The sequence below is a fragment of the Lissotriton vulgaris genome, chromosome 10 (assembly GCF_964263255.1).
Source record: "Lissotriton vulgaris chromosome 10, aLisVul1.2, whole genome shotgun sequence".
NCBI lineage: Eukaryota > Metazoa > Chordata > Amphibia > Caudata > Salamandridae > Lissotriton > Lissotriton vulgaris.
Genome location: NC_141698.1, coordinates 1,143,646,106 through 1,143,668,039, shown reverse-complemented (window position 1 = coordinate 1,143,668,039; position 21,934 = coordinate 1,143,646,106). Strand labels below are relative to the sequence as shown.

The 21,934-nt window shown below is 44.5% G+C and overlaps 1 protein-coding gene across 1 annotated transcript in view; it reads left to right on the top strand.

Moving 5' to 3' along the window:
• Positions 1-21,934, top strand: part of LOC147689484 (vomeronasal type-2 receptor 26-like) — a 120,256-nt gene that overhangs the window by 57,613 nt on the left and 40,709 nt on the right. The window contains exon 2 of the mRNA XM_086942252.1: positions 14,868-14,991. Coding sequence (XP_086798378.1) covers positions 14,868-14,991 — 124 coding nt within the window. The remainder of the gene's footprint in view (positions 1-14,867; positions 14,992-21,934) is intronic.

The window sequence follows — 21,934 nt, the reverse complement described above, 5'->3', positions numbered from 1 at the left end:
GATCGCCATGAAACTTTGGGAAGTTAAGTACACTCCCACGAAGGTTTGTGGCATAAAAATGTTTTAAAGATCGGCCCCCCAGGGCCCTCATAATCTTTCGAATACTGAATTTGCAACCACGACTTTGCAACGATACAAGACTTTTGGTGAAAAAGATGATGAACAATGTCATAGAAGCTAAAATTTTGAATGGGAAATTCAAGGGGGAAGATGTACTGTTGCCACGTATTCCAATGATGCCAACAAATTAGCCATTTGAATTCAAACGTTTTCAGTTTCCGGTGCGACTCGCTTTTGCAGTGACCATCAACAAAGCACAAGGACAATCGCTGCAAGTGTGTGGACTAGATTTGGAGAATCCGTGCTTCTCACATGGACAACTGTATGTGGCCAGCTCACGCGGCTGAAAAAAATCAGATTTATTTGTGTACGCACCAGACGGAAAAACATAAAATACTGTGTATCCACAAGCACTCGAATAAATAAACAGAATTAAAACGACACTGTAACAACTCGGAAGAACCAGGAAGCACACTGGTCCTAGGTAAATAGGGTTTTATTTTCTTTACAGTTCTTTTGAATCTACTGGTTAGTCTATCAGCTGCAAAGCTAGAGGGGTCCGTGGTGGAGGAGGTTTCCGGTACTTCTATACAGCTAGCTGACTTGTCCTCTAACTTCCTTCAGTCCGTACTGCTCTGCAGCTAGCTGGCCGGGTCTTGAACTTCCTTCAGTCCGGAGATTGTATGGTAGCCCCAAAGTAAAAAGGACACAAAGGATAGGTTTAATATGCTGCTATCCGATACTCTAAATCCCCAAAAAGGGGCCGGGAGTGAGGGAACACCTAGGGCACTCATGGTATGTGAACTCTATTTACAGCAAAGAACGGGGCTGGGGTGAGGCGTGTTGTGTCTCTCACAAGGGTACAGGGCGTGAGGGATAATTACAGGGGGTTGACGGGTGCTTTGAGCAATGACCCTGAGTAACGGCTTAAGGGCGGCCCGCCCCCCTACCAAACCCTCTATACGTTTCACCTACTTGGGTTAGCCACGCTCTCCTGTGAGCGTGACTCAGGGATAGACTGGGTCGTTGGCCTCCTGGCTTTACTCCTGCAGGCGCTGTGTTTCCTCCGCCGAACGGCTCCACTCCGCTGCCAAAAGGTCCTTCCCTCCTTCTGGTTCCGGTCTCTTCTCTCCAGCTCTCTTCTTCCGTGTCAGTGACGTCACTCTCCTGGAAGTGGGCTTCTGGGCTTATATCCAATGTCCGTCCAGCGGGACTCCCTTGGGGTGGAGTCTCGTCACAGAACAGAGACCAGTTAAAGGAACCGTGTCCTTTTCCTTCTTCATCATCCGGCTCGGTATTCCATGCCCAGGTCTCCTGTTGGGAGAGAGAGAGGGACGGAGGTAAGGCAGTCCACCAGTCCTTTGATGCTCCTGTTAACCCCTGGGCCGTGTCCGCCTGGTCCGTCCGGTCACAGACACTTTGAAATGTTTTCCATATTAAAATTAATAAGTTTCAATAAATTATTATTATTATTATTAATTGAGTTTTGTAAAGCGCAAACAACCCGGAGGCCTCGTAGCGCTGTGTATAGTCAGACTATTATAAGGTGAAAGAGAATTAGATGAACAGGTGGGTTTTTAATTCCTTCCGAAATTTTAGAAGGTTGGGTTCACTACGGAGGGAGATGGGCAAGGAATTCCATGCCTTTGCGGCGTTCCAAGAGAAGGAACGCCCGCCCCATCTGGTGCGTCTGATTTTGTTAACAGTAGCCAGGAAAGCTGTGCTAGAACGCAGCGCTCTGTGGGGAAGGTAGGGGTTTGCTAGGGAGCAAATCATAGTTGGAGCGGTCTTCCACATGGCTTTGTGCATAATACACATGGATTTGAACAGCACTCTGGCCTTAATGGGAAGCCAATGCAGTTTCCTCAGGGCCGCTGTGCCTGATTCCCGTTGATTAAGGCCTAATAAAAGGCGGGCTGCAGCGTTTTGGGTCACCTGCATCTTCCTTATTGTGGAGGTGGGAGCCCCTAAATATAGGGAGTTCCCATAGTCCAAACGGGACAAGATAATGGCTTGCACCATTATTCTACGGGCTTCGAAGGGGAGAAGTGGTAGCACTTTCCTCAGCATGCGCATGAGCCCAAAACAGGTGGCGGACAGAGTGGTAGCTTGTTGCAAAAAGCTAAGGTTTGTGTCCAGCCAAATGCCCAAGCTTTTTATATGGGGCTTTGGTTGGGGCGGGGGGCCCATACACGGGGGCCAGTCCATCATAGGGCTAGGGATGGTCGGATTTCCTAACAACATGAGCTCCGTTTTCTCGCCATTTAGTTTCAAATGCGAGGCAGCCATCCACTGGGCGACCGCTACCAAACAATTGCTTAGATTCGAAAGGGAAGAGTCAGATTGGTTCATGGATACAACTAATTGTGTATCGTCGGCGTAGGTCACTATGTCAAGGCCGAACGAGTGCACTATATCAGCAAGAGGCTGCATATAAATATTAAAAAGAGTAGGGCTCAATGCAGAGCCCTGGGGCACGCCTTGATCCAGGGGCCAGATTTTTGAGTGGGTGGTGCCCTCAACAACCTCGAAGGAGCAATTCTCCAAAAAAGACTGAAGCCAGTGCATGGCCTTCCCGGAAATTCCCATTTTGCAGAGGCGGTGAAGGAGGATGCTGGTGTTGACAGTGTCGAAGGCGGCACTAAGGTCGAGCAACATGATTGCTATAGTGCCGCCTTGATCCATTTGTTTCCTGGCCAGCTCAGTTACCGCCAAAAGAGCTGCCTCAGTTCCCAATTTGGGACGGAAACCAGCTTGGGAATCATGAAGTAGATGATCATTTTCTAAGAATTGCGTGATGGAAGCGTTAATGTGTTTTTCTAAAAGTTTGCTGACCCACGGAAGAAGAGAAATAGGTCGGTAGTTGGCCATGTTCTCAGGGTCCAAGGTTGGCTTTTTCAGTAGTGCCCTAACTTGGGCACGTTTCCAGACAGTGGGCACTGAACCTGTGATAATAGAGGCGTTCAAAATATTGAGGATAACAGGTATGATGGTGTCCTTGAACTTTACTAGCTGACAGGGGGGGGAAGGATCCGTGGGAGACCCAGATTTGATTTTCAACATGAGGGCCCCAAGAGAGTCCTCATTTAGCAACGGAAACTCATCTAGATTGTGACTCACGGTGCTTGGTAAGGTAAATCCTTCATCCTGGATCAGATTGGGTGGGTTAAAAGCAGAAGCAATTTTCTGTATTTTATTGTGAAAATATTCAGCTTGACTATCACAGCGAGTCTGGGCTTTGCTAGGGTCAATGGGAGTCGGAGGGTTATCAATAAGAAATTTAGCTATCTGAAAAATTTCTCTAGATGAGTTGGAGGCAGTAATGATTTTTTCCTCGAAGTACGAGGTTTTAGTGCATCTGATTTCTGTTTTATATTTTTTGATAGCTTCAAGATGGATGGTTTTGTCTACGTTGCTACGGGAGACCCTCCAGTTCCTTTCAAGCTTCCTACACACCCTTTTTAATTCTTTAAGTTGGGGAGTGTACCAAGGCGAGTCCTTTGATTTGGTCTTTTCTTTGAGGGCTTTAATGGGTGCAATGGTGTCCAGGGCTGTGCACATCCAGTTAATGTAATTCTCATACTGCGATGCCGGGTCTATCTCAGTTTGGGGGGGAACCGAGGAGAGAGAGTTGGCCCATTGATCCGGGGATATTTTCGACCAGTCTCTCCCTTGTAAGATGGTGCGAGGGGGAGCCTGGAGTGGCATAGCTGGCATCCACTGTAGAGCGACCACTGCGCCTCTGGCCTGGTCGCCCCCTCTGCCTACCTGCTGCCCGCTGCCTTCCTGTTTTCTCTGCCGCTGCCCCAGCCGCCGCAGGGCCGCCCTCCAAGCCTCTGCCTCCTGACCCAAGGCCACCTCTCCTTCAGGAAGAAGCTGAAGACCTGGCTGTTCGAGCAGTAGCAGCACACCTCCCCGGCCCCCCCCCCCAAGCGCCTTGAGACCCTCCGGGTAAGTAGCGCGCTCTATAAATGTCTTTGATTGATTGATTGATTGAGGTATTAAATAGTGGTCCGTCCATGTAAGGGGCAGCGGCGTCCCTACCTCCAGTCTATGGTCGTTACTGAATACCCCATCAAGGAGATGGCCCTTTTCGTGTGTGGGTTCAAAGCCCTTCTGTACAATCTGGAGAGCCGCCAGACTGTCCAGGAGCGCCCCAGCCGTTGAGTTGTTGGGGTCATCTAGATGAATATTGATGTCTCCTAATAAAGAAAAGTAGGGTCTGTTAACCACTGACTCTGCGATATTAGATTGGAGTGAGTCTAGAAATTCTCCCAGTTGGTTAGGGGGGTGATAAATAAGGACGCCGGAGAATGAGACAATAGGTGAGAAATCCAATGTGAAAAACATACTCTCACAATTGGAAATTGCGTCCGGAGTGGTCCTACAGAGGTAGTGGTTTTTAAAAAGAATACCTAAGCCTCCTCCTCTGCCTTCCGGTCTGTCCACCCTCTGCAAAATATATCCCAGTTGCATGAGGGAAGTGATGTCAGGGTCAGACGCATCTTTTAGCCACGTCTCTGTTAAAGAATATTGTGTCAGGATTGGTCTCTTCTAACAGAAGTGACATTTGCACTGCGTGTTTAGTTAGTGACCGACAGTTTAAAAGAAACATTTTGTAGGTTTTGGTAGAGTGCGATTTACCTTCATGGCTGGAAAGTAGGAATTTTCAGTCCGAACAAGTTCCGGTGGTAGTGTTGGGATGGATAGAGTGCCGACAGGTATCGTTAATTGGCGGCATTACGTTTTTTAGTGAGATGGAGTCATACCGCATAGGTGTGCTGCATTCTGTTCCGCATTGAGCAGGGGGTGTGGCCCCTGGTCCCGTCCGGTCTAAGTCTAATGTTTTTATCCACTGTGATGGGAGGGAGGAGGGTGGGATAAGCGATCATCTAGACCACGATCCTTCCCCTACCCAAGATGGCGCCTAAAGTCAATTCAGTGCCTAACGCCAGATAACAGCGGCGCTCTGTCAGCTGAGCAGGAGGGGGGGCAGCCTTGGGCGACGCGAGTCTCACACCAAGGTAGGGCTTATTAAAATCTGTCCATTAAGATATATACAATTTTTAAAAGCAAGTTGTTTTAAGTAAAAACGAGCAGAGAGCAGAAAGTCACTCAAGGAGCAAGAGCGCTAAAGAGCCCCCGGCTTCCGCCTCAGGGGTGAAAGAAAGGTAAATTACATAATGTACATTGAATGTTATCATAACAAGTTTACTTAAATTTCCTTTCTTCTGAGATTGCAGCAACGTGCGACGGGTGAGCTAGTGACTTATAAAAGTCCCTAGTAGTCTCTAGTTCAGTGCTTTCCAAACTGTGTGGCGCGACACGTTACTGTGTCGCGCCCCACACGTAGGTGTGTCCCGAGATGCGACGCAATGACGTAGTCCCGCCGGCCGATATTAGGCCGGGGAATGCGACTTGAGCCCTCTCACTCAAGTATTTTGAAGTGCACGCGACACAGGGGGAAGCCTCGTGATCTATACAGCAGGTAAGCTCCTTATAGTCCGCCTGAAAGTAGTGACATCACCAGTACCAACTACCGAGCACGCTCACACACCAATACACCCCCACCCCCCTCCAAACACACACGCTCGTGAGGACACAGCATTACACGCTTCCTCGCACAGAGGTTGCCTGCTCGCAGCAGACCAATTCCATTTCCTCACCTTGGACCTTTGCATATGCGATTGAACTAGCCTTTTTCTGCTCTCCTCCCCCCCACTCGCCCTTTAGTGCTGTGAGTATATTGTAAACATTTTTTTTTTTATTGCTTTCGGTACATGATTATAGTGGTAGTTATATTTTTATTTGCATACGGAGGTTCCTGGTGACGTGGTAAATAATGAAAGTGGAGATAGTACTTTTTATGATATTACTTGTATATTGTTTTCGAAATACTGAAGCACTACATTATTGTGACGTTTTCGTGGCAAGACCTGTAAACCTCCTGTGATGTTTGTATGTTTATTTTTTGTTGGAACCGGGCTTCCTCTTTCTGTTTGTAATTGATGTATGGAAATCTGCGTAAACTGGAGTGACACGACCTTTAAATTGAAGCTCGTGGGCAGATTATAGTGTCTTGAGGAAACACATGGAGATCGGCATGTTAAGGAAATCAGGCTTCGCGTTGGTCATTTTAGGAAGCAAATATAGTCATACCATTGAATGTTATTTCTTGATGCTGATTGTTAAACTTTTGTGTGGTCCTGCACTGTACTGAAATTAACTGGCACGGTTCGTTTTAAAACCTACTAAACGAAACTGTGTAATTACTGCGTTGATATTTTTCATTTTTGATGCTGCTAGTTAAAATAGCGAGGGCTGCATTATAGTTCAAATATAAATGCCCATTCGTACAACTTCCATTGTGCGATATAAGACTAATGGAAGTGTTCATTTAATTAGTCTTTCCTATAATTGTTTGTTAAGCTTAACATTAATTATAAACCCTTGAATTTTTGATGTGGTCAGTACCTAGCAAATGTTGTGGAAAGTACAGCAATTGTAAACAGGCTATCGTTCATAATAGGAGTCTAAAGTTAATCCTTCAGCTCCACTGGATGAATCTTAAAAAGCCATGCATCTGTCCCATTGAAATATCTAGTTAGCCTGGCTGTTTTAGGTCATTTTCCTCTTTTTGAATCCCATTTTTCTGTTCCTTCCATTGCTCAGGTAGTGAGAGGAAGTCAGTTTATAGTGAAGGTTTGTGTTTTTTATAGTATGCTTGGTTCTCTTCCTCTGGTTCTTTGCTAGTCTGATGAATGGTTTTGTAGGGTCACCACCTCACTCCAGGTCACTACAGACACTGCCTCGGGCCTAAACCTTTCTTCTGCAAATCAATGATTTCAGACCTTTTACTCAAATTATTTAAATTGAAGCAAAACAAGACTACAACACCCAGAATGCATTAGGATAGTACACAAAAGTACAGGGCTGGAAACAGCGTCCCTAATGACCTGGAGGGAGATGGTCAGTGGTTATCATAACATAACATGCATTAAATAAAGCGTAAGTTCACCCAAGGGTATCTTGTTGCTGAGTAACAGTCTCACTTTGGGTCAAAGAAAGAGTTTGACACACCGGGAAGGAACATAAAAGTCATGCTTGCTAGCCAGAAAATGATGTCACTCACTGAACAACTTTCGGGTACAAACTGCAAAAAAGAAGAAATAAAAACGTCCTGTTCAGTGCAGTGAGACCCTTGGTACAGGAACAAGACTTAGGTCACAAACGTGGCCAATATCCCATCTGCCTCATTACAAGTGCATGCATAGCTTCCAAGATCTTTGTCTGATGTGCTGCTTCAGGCCAGGTTTTTTTTTCTTGAAACCTGGGACTTGAAGTCCAGTTTTGCAATGGAATAAACAAAACTACAAGACTCGGAATTCAAAGAAGAAACTTGGACTGGAGCAGCACATCATGCAAGGACCCGGAAAACTCAACGGGGCTGTAAGTGAATTATATCCTATGACACTTTTAATAAGGGAGATGAGATCTGTCAAGTTTGTGATGGGGCAATCCTCAAACCAAACTCTGTGGGGTTATGTGTGTGGGGTGTGTGTGTGTGGGGGGGGTATGGGGGTGTGGGGGCGTTGTGTGTGTGTGTTGGGGGGTTGTGTGTGGGGTGGTTGTGTGTGGGGTTGTGTGTGTGTGGGGGGCTGTGTGTGGGGGGCTGTGTGTGTGTGTGTGGGTTGTGTGTGTGTGGGGGGGTTGTGTGTGTGTGAGGGTTGTGTGTGTGTGGGGGTTGTGTGTGTGGGGGTTGTGTGTGTGTGGGGGGGGTTGTGTGTGTGTGGGGGGGTTGTGTGTGCGTTTGTGGGGGTTGTGTGTGTGTGGGGGGGTTGTGTGTGTGGGGGGGGTTTGTGTGTGTGGGGGGTTGTGTGTGTGTGTGGGTTGTGTGTGTGTGTGTGGGGGGGTTGTGTGTGTGTGTGGAGTTTGTGTGTGGAGTTTGGGTGGTTCGTGCTCGCTCGCTGCGCTCGCGTGACCGTGTCCCGGAATTTATTTTCACAAAAAGGTGTGTCACCAACATGGAAAGTTTGGAAAGCTGTGCTCTAGTTGTTGCCTAAGGGTCACTTTTGCAGGCATCATTTGGGCCCAAAACCAACAGCTCAGAGTGGCCAGAGGCTCCAGATCGGATATTTCCAACAAAGCGCCCTCTTCTGGGTTGGTAACAGTTGCATCACCTCCATTCTCTATGTGCGTGCCCAGGTATAGCTCTAGAGGGTACCAGATATCTTAAGGTCTAGATTTTGCAGGCATCAAGTTCCAATAGGTGGATAGCCGTCACCGTCAGTAGAAGCCATGTCACCTCCAGCGGCAGTGGCCACCTTTCCCTGTGCTTCGGAACTTGTCACTTTACAAGGAACAGGAGCATAGGCGTAAGTTTGCACAAGTCCAATGGGACATCCTTTACATAGCTTACTAATGAAGCCCTCGGCAGGTGGTCCAAAGTAAATCCTGTGATTGCCACAATAGCATCAGAAACCATCTGCCAGAATCTCTGCATGCCAGGTCAAACCCATTCGGAGAAAGTTATAGCTAGATATTGGTCATGGATAAAATCTATCCGGTGAAATACCCTTCATTGTCTAAGGTATGGACACAAATAAGACAAGCACTCTATAATAGCATAATAGGCAGAAAACACAAATTGATCAGTATATTTATTTATTTTTTTAAAAACAATAAAACAAATCTTTTTTTTTTCTGCTTTTCAAATTTTATAAAGTTGATATTTGAATAGGTCAAACAATGATTTGATTCTGCATTATTACATACAAGTAAATTCATATACAAACATAAATATATACAAATCCTATGTGATAGACGAGAAACATTGAGTCAGGCAGTGCGGCAGATGTCTACAACGTGCGTTTCAGCAAGCATGCCTTCATCAGGTAGCCGTCCACTACTCAAAAACAGGGTGAAGGTTGGTGATATACTGTGGTTTCAGCTCAGTGCAGGTATCACAGTAAATAAAGCTGACTTAAATATAAAAGCATGAAGATAAAGCTGGGAAAGTTCAATTTCATAGAGTATATCCTAGAATTCCTGATGGAATTAGGCAACCATCTCTTGTAACTTCAGTGTGAATAAAGATAAGGAATACTCTTCACATGCGGTTCCATGAACGGCCGCAGAGCCAGCTACCACGTTATGTACCAAGTGGGCTTCAAGTGATAAATAGTGGTTATCTGATTCTTAAAGTTGATAAGTTTGAAAAATCTGTTGATTGGCGCCGAGTTTCACATGTTAAAGCTTGACGGCAGCCGTTTTAACTATTGTCAACGTTATTTTCCTTGAGTGATGGAAACAATAATGCGTCCGTCCTTCCGTCTCGGTGGTGCTGGCTCCAAACGGGTTCGGCGAAAAAATGATGCAGAATGAAGGAAACAAGCACTGGGCACGGAACAATACACACAGTGCTCCTCGTCAAGCAGGCCCATCTTATGCAGTCTTACAGGATTTCAGTATGGGTGATGCAGGAAATTAAAATGCACCCAGACACAGGTGATAGTTAGGGTAGAGGGCATGAGATTGAGTGCAGCAAATGTTCCCTTGCTCTTCCTTGAAGGGCTCCTCAGATCTGCTTCCCATTCCGCGCTGGCATGGGGCTGACATACAGGTGTGGTAACCTGCATCCTTTTATAAAGCCTTTTGACTAATTTCCTCAGGAGGGGGTTGTAGGGTTGACTTAAGGACTTGAAATGTGGGGGAGGCTTGAGGAAAGAATTGTGCATCAACCTAATTGCCGCTCTGAGCTGTTTGTATGTAAATATGTCTCGCAAGGTCTCATTTGTGCCAAGGATGGCCAGCTGTGGTCTGACAAAGATGACTTCTGGGTATATATCTCCTATGGAAGTTAGCTGCAGAGAATGAAACCGAAAGCAGGTTCCAGCATTCCTCATGTTTGGTAAGGAGTGGTAACCAATGAGTGGAAGCAAGAAAATAAAAAGGGTTCTTAGTTGGGCTTGCTGACGGAGGTCGTTCCAGGCTGATGTTATCACATGTGCCCCACATCTCTCACTCCCTGGATTCTTTAAACTGATGTTATCACATGTGCCCCACATCTCTCACTCCCTGGATTCTTTAAACTGATGTTATCACATGTGCCCCACATCTCTCACTCCCTGGATTCCTTAAACTGATGTTATCACATGAGCCCCACATCTCTCACTCCCTGGATTCTTTAAACTGATGTTATCACATGTGCCCTGCATCTCTCACTCCCTGGATTCTTTAAACTGATGTTATCACATGTGCCCTGCATCTCTCACTCCCTGGATTCTTTAAACTAATGTTATCACATGTGCCCCGCATCTCTCACTCCCTGGATTCTTCAAACTGATGTTATCACATGTGCCCCGCATCTCTCACTCCCTGGATTCTTTAAACTGATGTTATCACATGTGCCCTGCATCTCTCACTCCCTGGATTCTTTAAACTGATGTTATCACATGTGCCCCACATCTCTCACTCCCTGGTTTCTTTAAACTGATGTTATCACATGTGCCCCACATCTCTCACTCCCTGGATTCCTTAAACTGATGTTATCACATGTGCCCCGCATCTCTCACTCCCTGGATTCTTTAAACTGATGTTATCACATGTGCCCTGCATCTCTCACTCCCTGGATTCTTTAAACTGATGTTATCACATGTGCCCTGCATCTCTCACTCCCTGGATTCTTTAAACTAATGTTATCACATGTGCCCCGCATCTCTCACTCCGTGGATTCTTCAAAATGATGTTATCACATGTGCCCCGCATCTCTCACTCCCTGGATTCTTTAAACTGATGTTATCACATGTGCCCTGCATCTCTCACTCCCTGGATTCTTTAAACTGATGTTATCACATGTGCCCTGCATCTCTCACTCCCTGGATTCTTTAAACTGATGTTATCACATGTGCACCTCATCTCTCACTCCCTGGATTCTTTAAACTGATGTTATCACATGTGCCCTGCATCTCTCACTCCCTGGATTCTTTAAACTGATGTTATCACATGTGCCCCGCATCTCTCACTCCCTGGATTCTTTAAACTGATGTTATCACATGTGCCCTGCATCTCTCACTCCCTGGATTCTTTAAACTGATGTTATCACATGTGCCCCGCATCTCTCACTCCCTGGATTCTTCAAACTGATGTTATCACATGTGCCCCGCATCTCTCACTCCCTGGATTCTTCAAACTGATGTTATCACATGTGCCCTGCATCTCTCACTCCCTGGATTCTTTAAACTGATGTTATCACATGTGCCCTGCATCTCTCACTCCCTGGATTCTTTAAACTGATGTTATCACATGTGCCCCACATCTCTCACTCCCTGGATTTTTTAAACTGATGTTATCACATGTGCCCGCATCTCTCACTCCCTGGATTCTTTAAACTGATGTTATCACATGTGCCCTGCATCTCTCACTCCCTGGATTCTTTAAACTGATGTTATCACATGTGCCCTGCATCTCTCACTCCCTGGATTCTTCAAACTGATGTTATCACATGTGCCCTGCATCTCTCACTCTCTGGATTCTTTAAACTGATGTTATCACATGTGCCCTGCATCTCTCACTCCCTGGATTCTTTAAACTGATGTTATCACATGTGCCCTGCATCTCTCACTCCCTGGATTCTTTAAACTGATGTTATCACATGTGCCCCGCATCTCTCACTCCCTGGATTCTTTAAACTGATGTTATCACATGTGCCCTGCATCTCTCACTCCCTGGATTCTTTAAACTGATGTTATAACATGTGCCCTGCATCTCTCACTCCCTGGATTCTTTAAACTGATGTTATCACATGTGCCCTGTATCTCTCACTCCCTGGATTCTTTAAACTGATGTTATCAGATGTGCCCCACATCTCTCACTCCCTGGATCACTCACACTGATGCAATCACATGTGCCCCACATCTCTACCTCACTGGTTCCCTCACACTGATGTTATCACATGTGCCCCACATCTCTCACTCCCTGGATTCCTTAAACTGATGTTATCACATGTGCCCCACATCTCTCACTCCCTGGATTCTTTAAACTGATGTTATCACATGTGCCCTGCATCTCTCACTCCCTGGATTCTTTAAACTGATGTTATCACATGTGCCCTGCATCTCTCACTCCCTGGATTCTTTAAACTAATGTTATCACATGTGCCCCGCATCTCTCACTCCCTGGATTCTTCAAACTGATGTTATCACATGTGCCCCGCATCTCTCACTCCCTGGATTCTTTAAACTGATGTTATCACATGTGCCCTGCATCTCTCATTTCCTGGATTCTTTAAACTGATGTTATCACATGTGCCCTGCATCTCTCACTCCCTGGATTCTTTAAACTGATGTTATCACATGTGCCCCTCATCTCTCACTCCCTGGATTCTTTAAACTGATGTTATCACATGTGCCCTGCATCTCTCACTCCCTGGATTCTTTAAACTGATGTTATCACATGTGCCCCGCATCTCTCACTCCCTGGATTCTTTAAACTGATGTTATCACATGTGCCCTGCATCTCTCACTCCCTGGATTCTTTAAACTGATGTTATCACATGTGCCCCGCATCTCTCACTCCCTGGATTCTTCAAACTGATGTTATCACATGTGCCCCGCATCTCTCACTCCCTGGATTCTTCAAACTGATGTTATCACATGTGCCCTGCATCTCTCACTCCCTGGATTCTTTAAACTGATGTTATCACATGTGCCCTGCATCTCTCACTCCCTGTATTCTTTAAACTGATGTTATCACATGTGCCCCACATCTCTCACTCCCTGGATTTTTTAAACTGATGTTATCACATGTGCCCGCATCTCTCACTCCCTGGATTCTTTAAACTGATGTTATCACATGTGCCCTGCATCTCTCACTCCCTGGATTCTTTAAACTGATGTTATCACATGTGCCCTGCATCTCTCACTCCCTGGATTCTTTAAACTGATGTTATCACATGTGCCCTGCATCTCTCACTCCCTGGATTCTTTAAACTGATGTTATCACATGTGCCCCGCATCTCTCACTCCCTGGATTCTTTAAACTGATGTTATCACATGTGCCCTGCATCTCTCACTCCCTGGATTCTTTAAACTGATGTTATAACATGTGCCCTGCATCTCTCACTCCCTGGATTCTTTAAACTGATGTTATCACATGTGCCCTGCATCTCTCACTCCCTGGATTCTTTAAACTGATGTTATCAGATGTGCCCCACATCTCTCACTCCCTGGATCACTCACACTGATGCAATCACATGTGCCCCACATCTCTACCTCACTGGTTCCCTCACACTGATGTTATCACATGTGCCCTGCATCTCTCACTCCCTGGATTCTTTAAACTGATGATATTTATTTATTTATTTTATTTGATTTATATAGCTCGTTATAACCCGGGGGTCTCTAAGCGCTTGTCAGGTAAACACAGCAGAAATTCCTAGAAAAAGCCCTACCAGTAATTATAGCCCAGCCCAAGCCTTCTGGAAAAGAGCAGTTTTCAGCTTCTTTCAGAAGGACATCAAATTAGATTCCTTCCGCAGATCCGCCGATAGATTATTCCAGACTGCTGGGAGAGTATTAGAGATGGCACGGCCACCCACTGTAGCCAGTCTGAAACGTGGTTGGGTAGGAAAAGTTCCTTCAGCAGATCTTAACAACCTACCCGGTTTGTATGGAGTCAGGCGGGTCTTAATATATCTTGGCGCCTTACCATAGAGCGATTTATGTGCGATGCATAGCCCTTTAAAGAGCACCCTCTGCCTTACTGGTAGCCAGTGTAACTCACGCATAAGTGGGGACGCATGCGAGCTCCTAGGTTTCTTAAAAAGGAGCCTAGCGGCATCATTCATCACCACTTGAAGCTTGTCCAAAAGTTTTTGGGGCAGTCCCAAATAGAGCGAATTGCCATAGTCCAACCTTGATAATATCATTTCGGACACCGCCCGTCTCAAGGTGGAAAAGGACAATAGTGGCGCAATTTTTCTAAGTTGTCGGAGAAGGCCGACACAAGTTCCTACCACCGTGGTGACTTGCTTCCGCATGGATAGTTTATCATCCACATGGATGCCTAGGCTTTTTACCTCCAATTCCGGTTCCGAGGGCGGCCCAAGTTCCCTTGGCCAAAACCCGTTGTGCCATGGATTGCTGGCGATGGTAATAGGTAAAACCTCCGTCTTGTCCGGGTTGATTTTTAAGGAGTTCAACGACATCCAATTAGCTGTCTGCTTAAGGATATTTTGCAGTCTTGCTGACGCCCCAAGAGCATTATCCATTTGGATAATGATTTGGGTGTCGTCAGCGTAGTTATATACCTGGCAGTCCATTTGATTAAGGAGTGAAATCAATGGTTGGAGATATATATTAAACAACAGGGGCGACAGGGCGGACCCCTGTGGCACTCCAAAAGAAATTGGTGTTGCAGTGGAGAGCAATTCTCCCAGCTGTACTCTTTGCGTCCTCCCTTGTAGGAAAGATGCAAACCAGGCATGGGTTGTGCCCTAAATGTCGAAATCCCTCAACCGCGACTGGAGCTGTTTATGACACACGGTGTCAAACGCCGCGGAGAGGTCTAACAACACCAGGGCTATCACATCTGCCCTGCACCTCTTACTCCCTGGATCCCTCACACTGATGCAATACCTGCTCCCATTGAACCTTTGACATCAGCCCCTTATTTCTTTCTTCTCTGATCTCTCACGTGACAAACTATATACATTCTTTCTCAGTCCGCAGGATGTGTGATAATGTGGCATGTCCCCTTTGTTTCTTCCCCTATTGATGTCTCACACATCTCCATCTCTTCCTCTCCAGATCCCAACCTCTGTGTGCAGTGAGAGTTGTCCTCCTGGATACAGGAAGGTCCCTATAAAGGAGAAACCTGTCTGTTGCTATGACTGCGCCCTCTGCTCAGAAGGAGAGATTACCAACAAGAGCGGTAAGTGATAAAGCTTTGCTTGACAACCAAGGATCCTTTTCAAAGACCCAAATGAGAAGATGTTCAATTTCCTCATGAGTGTTAGTGTTAGTTACCTTGGCAAATAACCCTCTTCATTTTAAACATTTACTTTACAAATGTTCACCATGTAAGTCACATGGAAATAAAGTTATTACAACACAATGATAATATAATTTTAGGATCTGCCAAAGCTAGAATTAGTCCACACCTTTCTTTCTTTAATTCTCTCTCCTCTCCCTCTCCATTCTCTCAACCCAATGAGGGCTTTGAGGTGCGGCCCCTGGTACAGTGGCACTAGGTGCCAATGTCAAGGAAGTGCCCTCTGCATGGCAGACTGAACTGAGATAAGAGGATCCTGCAGAGAAATTTGTGTGGGCAGCATTTTCAGGGGCTATTTAAAATAGAATGACAACTGTGGTGGTAAATGCACTTGAGGGAGGATCTTTGATTTGTCTACCACAGTTTTGACTCATGATATAGTAGCAAAGAGGGTTAATGTTCCTGTTGCAATGCACAACATGTGACATGCAGATCACAGATTAGTATTTTATGTGGATAGATTACGGGGTTATCGCTTTTATCACATAGATCCTTCTGTACTTGGAGTTCAAAAGTGACAATCCTTCAGATATAACCCATCGAGCTATGAACTGGCCTCAACATCTTGCAAGCAAATTGAAAGGCAGAAGTTTAGATCATTATTGTTTTTCTTCTCAATCTTTTGTTATTCCAACATTGCTAAAAAGGCATCCTTTGGGGAGCAATGCAATTTTATTAGCTTGAATCCTCGATCATGTATTACATTTATGGCCAGGTTTACAAAGACTTTGTGCCTGGTTTGCTTCAGAAAAGTGATGCAAAACTGGTGCAAAGTATTTTTGGGGCGCTTACCATGAATGGCATATTGACCTTCCCCTGCACTCACCCATAGATTTTGATTTCCATTTACTAACGTTGGTATAAAGGGATTGACATAAACAAATTATGCATCCATGAAACAGACACAAAGTTTAAAGAAGGATTTCTTTTATCCAAACCTTTCAAACTTGACATACGTGCTGCACAGTACAACTCACATACAAAGTGGTAAAGGGTTGCACTTTGTCAAATTTAGAATTTTATGCTGGAAGGGAACCCTTCCAGGATAAAACCTAAGTTTGAAATCACCTGAACTCCCTTGCACCATGGTCCAAGTGTGTGTGCATTGGTGCAAGGTAGCCTAAAGTATGCAAACACTGGAGGAGAGAGCAACAGCCTCATATCTTAGTGCCCCTTCGTTTCTCCATGGCAAGCACTGTAAATTGTAATGCCTACCTGTGAGAAAGTCATCCTTTTCGCCCCGATCAGCCCCATTGTTTGATTGACACTGGTGGTAACTCACTCTGATTGTGCCCTGGGCCATGATAACCAGACCCAGGGCCAGTAGTCTGTGTCACCCCTTGGTGCCCCAGGGGTAGGGTGCCTTGCAACTATAAAAAGGAACATTATATAAGAGATGTTTTATATGCCCAGGTGTAAGAGTAACTGCATAGTTTCCCATTTTAGCACATGGGCTCCAAAGGCTAACATAGGAATACTTTAATAATTGATAACTATTGATAGAAGCCAGCTAATAATGTACTTCAAATATTAAGCTGATCATTAGATTAAATCCAATAACTTGCCATGGTTAGATTTATTATAACTATCACAGAAAGTTACTTATAGAACTGTGTTTAGGATATACTAACAAGCCAGCCTTCCAGCAGTCTCTCCTGATTGGCCAGCCTTTGACAGGCTGGTCCACATTGCTCAGATGAGGTGAAAAGTGGCCTGAGCTAGGACAAAGGGCATCTGGTAGGAGGAGATCTGCAAGCTGCTGAGCAAAAAGCAGGGTGGGTGTGGAATAGCTAAATTTGTCTTTAAAGTGGGAATGACAGTTAGGTCAGGGCACAAGCTCACACTCACTCCCTGCACCCCAAGCCCGACAGGAGCCCCAATAATTGAATTAGCAGAGGGGCTTGAAGGGAAGTGTTAAGGAACTTAGCCATGCCTGTGGTTTGGCTTAGCCAGATCTTAACCTCCAGAGATAATTCTCCATTTGGGGTTTTTAGGAAATAGTGTTTCTGGAACAAGAACATGCCAGACATTGGAGGAAGTGATCATACCTGATCAAGGGTGCCCTCCTGCTTATCACCCAAGAACACTGGATACATATGGGAGGGCTGCCCAGCAAGTTAGATCCCTGCTTGAAACTACAAGAAGAAGGACTGACCGGCTGGAAGTCTGGCCTGCACAAAGAGGATTGTACTCTGAATGACCGCAACTGCTGCACACTTTTTGAACAACAGATTTAAGGTCTTTGCCTTGCCTTAAAAAGAGAAGGAGTGGACTCCCTGAAAGCTGCAAAAAACACAGTTTCATCAGCCTGGATAGCTTGCCTCCAGTGGTGTGGAGAGCCTTGTACTGGGGTGAATGTATGACATTGTTCTACATTCTGTCCATCAACTGTGTTTTTTGCGACTCCCTGAAAGCAACATGTTAAAAGAGCTCCACTTGTATCATCTCCAGCAAGAAGAAACCAGCTGACAATCTACAGCTGGACTTTCGAGGATTTGTCCAGGTTCATTGTGGGACACATAGTAACAACATCCCAAGGAGCAAATCAGAGCTTCTGGAACCTTGGATTGGTGCATCTACACTTCAGTACCCCAAAAGTTCATTCTGGTAAAATATCCAGAAGTTTGGTAAAAATCACCATGATGGTGACCCACCCATCAACGGGAGTCAAGCTGGAGACATTGAATAACAACCCAGCCTGATATTCACAATTGCCCCGCTGAAGCTCTGGAGCTTTTTGTTGCTGACAAGACTACCAGGAGATGACCTAGGTATCGCAGTGAGCCAAACTTTTGTCATGAACTGGAAGGCTGACAAGGTTCCTTGCTTGACGTCAAGAGAGAAAGCTAAAAAAAATTACGTAGTCAGAAGGTAACAACTTGACAGGGCCCGTCTGCTAAGTGGTAGTCCTGAAAATTTGACTTTGCTCCGGTTAAGCTCAACCAGAAGTCCCAAAGTGGCACTTTTAGCTTTTATGCATTAGAAAGTCTTTATTATTTAACAACCAATGTCTCTGGTTCCCTAATTGGGTTTTTGTTGTTTTGGTGTCTTTTTAATCATAAAATTATTTTCTATTTTTATAAATTGGTGTTGGGTTTTTCTTGTGTGTTGTTGCTTACTTATTTAACATATTGGTGTTTAAATGCTTTACACACCTATCGCCTAAGTTAGGTCTGCCTGCTCATAGCCAGCTTATAAGGGTTGAGCAAGGGGATAATTGTTTCAGACCTTGATTGGACCTTATATTGTTATTGTGGCCTTATTACTAGTGGTAGGTACCTACCTACACCTACTAATAAACTACCTTCCAACACTACCATGGTGGATGACACGTGACTTCTATATATTTTAGTCATTATCGTTTTAAGTGACCTTCCCTATTCATTGGTTTACACACTTGTATGGCTCTCTGTATATGATGTAAAGCACTAGGACAGTCTACATTGGGATGATTTGTGCTATAAAAGAATACATGGCACGTAGGGGCTAAGGAGAGATGGGGGCACCATTGGCAGGTGGCAGAGCGTGAATTTATGAAGAAAAAGGGTATGGCGTTACCAAACAAAGATTTTTGCACTAGGCAACACTAATGATGATGCCGGCCCTATTTCAACCCCTCACTGAAATACCTCCTCTCCCTTTCCTTCAGTTTTCAGGATAATAGATCACTCACTAGAACATCTTCCCCAGTCAACACAGAGCACCCTCTACCTTTCTCTTTTCTCTGTGCAGTGTGCTCTCTTTATTCCTTCTGTCCCCTTCTTGCAACAAATCTTTTTTTATGTCTGTCTGTGTCAGTCTATCGGTATCTTTCTCTCTCTCTCTCTGTCCCTCCACTCCATCAAACTCTGTCCCTCCTACCCTCTTTCTCTTGTCCCCAGTTGTCTCTGTCTATATCCGTCTTAACCATGTTTTCACTTTCTCTCTTTTTCATTCCTCTTACTCTCTCTCTTTCTACACTGCTTTGACTCCATTTGGGTCTTATGTTTCCTCTATTCACTGTTGTCTTCCCTTTCTTCTCCCAATTCTCCTGGGCTCTCTCTCATTCTGCTACTCTGTCTCTCTATTTGGTGCTCTCCTCCTCTCTCCATTGTCTGTCTTTCTCTTCATCTATGATTTATCTCTTCTGTCTCTCATCTGAAGCCGCCTATGCCACACTACTCCCCATGCGACCATCTATACATATGAGTAGGAGACAGAGGTGAAGTGTAAAGACACAGAGGTTTGAATAAGAGGGGGAGAGGCAAACACCTATGGAATCAAGCAAAGAGGGGAGATAAACTAAGAGAGACAGAAGGGCCAAGGAAAAGATAAAAGATCAGACAAAGATGTTGATACTCAGGTCAATTCAGGCCAATTCACAAGCTGCATTTTGTAGCACAAACAATAGTACTAATCACATAATACAAAATACTATTCACCAACCTACATACACAGGCCTACGTCTCTGTCTCTCCTAATATTTAAATGCAGAGACCTCTGTCTCGTTGGAGGAGATCTCCATAAACATACATCTATGTTTATTTTGTAAATATGGATTAGGGGCAGGGAGCAATTACTAGAAAATGGGGAATACTTACTACAAAAAGAGAGGGGGCTAGAGAGGGTTAAGGAGGAGTTAAGGGAGGCTCAAGGATGGATTTTGAGAGGGACAAGCATTAACCCACAAAAGAGTAAGGCCATTGCTATTCACCAACCTAGAGTATTCCTAGCACCAGGCACAGCCAACCACTGGCACTGCAACACTCCTAGAGAAGTAATAGAGGCAGGGCCTTATAATAACACTATACAGAAATGCTGGTAAAATAAATTAATGTACTTTTAATTTATATATATATTACCTACTGGCGGTCGCCAGTAGGTATATATAGTTAGGATTTTTTTCCTATGGGATTTCTGAAAATTCTATGTCGAATAACTTTGGCGTTTGAGGACGGAATTGGCTGAAATTTTCAGGAAAATGGCACATTTTGTTTCTGAGCAGCCCCTGGGGGGGTTTTGTCAAGCGGGGGCCGAGAAAAAAGGGGGGTCCCAAAACGAGTTTTTAAGATTGAGTTTTCCATAGGGCGGTTGGACTCACTTTTAGCTTGAACGGCTGAATGGATTTCCACAAAACTTGGCAAAATTGTAGGGACTGGTAGGCCGATGTGCCTTTGCTATGTCTCAAGATATATGCTCCAGTGGTTTTTACGAAAATTAACTTTGAAAAATATATATTGGGCTACATTGGGCTATATGTATGTTGGAGCCCAAATGTAGCCCAATGTAGCCCAAAGATGGCCACCAGAGACAAAAAAAACAAATGTAGCCCAAATATCAGCCAGATGTAGCCCAACTATAGCCCAGTGACAGAATGTCCCAGAGTGTTCTAAAGAACAACTAGAGCGCTAACAGTCTTACTTATGACAAAAGTATGGCACATCTGAAGTCATCTTGATTGGAATAAAGTGTTACCACTTAAAACATTTAATTTGCAAAGGAACAAAATGAGAGGTTTCATTTTGCCATAGAAATGTTATATATTACCTACTGGCGGTCGCCAGTAGGTATATATAGTTAGGATTTTTTTGGATAGGGATTTCTGAAAATTCTATGTTGAATAACTTTGGCGTTGATGGACGGAATTGGCTGAAATTTTAAGGAAAATGGCACATTTTGTTTCTGAACGTCCCCTGAAAGTTTGGGGGGTTTCGTCAAGCAGGGGCCGAGAAAAAAGGGGGGTCCCAAAACGTGTTTTTAACATTGAGTTTTCCATAGGGCGGTTGGACTCACTTTTAGCTCGAACGGCTGAATGGATTTCCACAAAACTTGACAAAATTGTAGGGACTGGTAGCCCGATGTGCCTTTGCTATGTTCAAGATATATGCTGCAGTGGTTTTTACGAAAATTAACTTTGAAAAATATATATTGGTCTACATTGGGCTATATATATGTTAGAGCCCAAATGTAGCCCAATGTAGCCCAATGTAGCCCAAAGATGGCCACCAGATAAAAAAAAACAAATGTAGCCCAAATATCAGCCAGATGTAGCCCAACTATAGCCCAGTGACAGAATGTCACAGAGTGTTCTAAAGAACAACTAGAGCGCTAACAGTCTTACTTATGACAAAAGTATGGCACACCTGAAGTCATCTTGATTGGAATAAAGTGTTAACACTTAAAACATTTAATTTGCAAAGGAACAAAATGAGGGGTTTCATTTTGCCATAGAAATATATATATATAATATATATATATATTCACTGAAAAAACCATAGGTTATAGACCATATATAGTTAGGAATTAGCATTTACAAAACCTTGAAAATTCACTGAAAAAACCATAGGTTATAGACCATATATAGTTAGGAATTAGCATTTACAAAACCTTATTTTACTCACACAAAACCATTGAAATTCGCATATATAGTTAGTTGCACTAACTATATATCGCGCACCCGCAATCCACTGCTGATCATGTCACATATTACATCATTCATGACATGGTCAGTGACATCACTGATGACATCACTGATGACATCTCAAATGACATCGCTGATGACATCTCAAATGACATCACTGATGACATCACTGATGACATCTCAAATGACATCACTGATGACATCACTGATGACATCTCAAATTACGTCACTGATGACATCTCATTTGACATTACTGATCACATCACTGATGACATCATTCATGTGATAATACGATGAACCTCTTCAGACTCTAATATAACCTTAGATACACTCAGTGTAAACAGACACTCACAGACTGTCACTCATCCATGGAGTTACTCACACACCTAGTCAGTCATGCAAAGAATCAATCAGACCTCCATT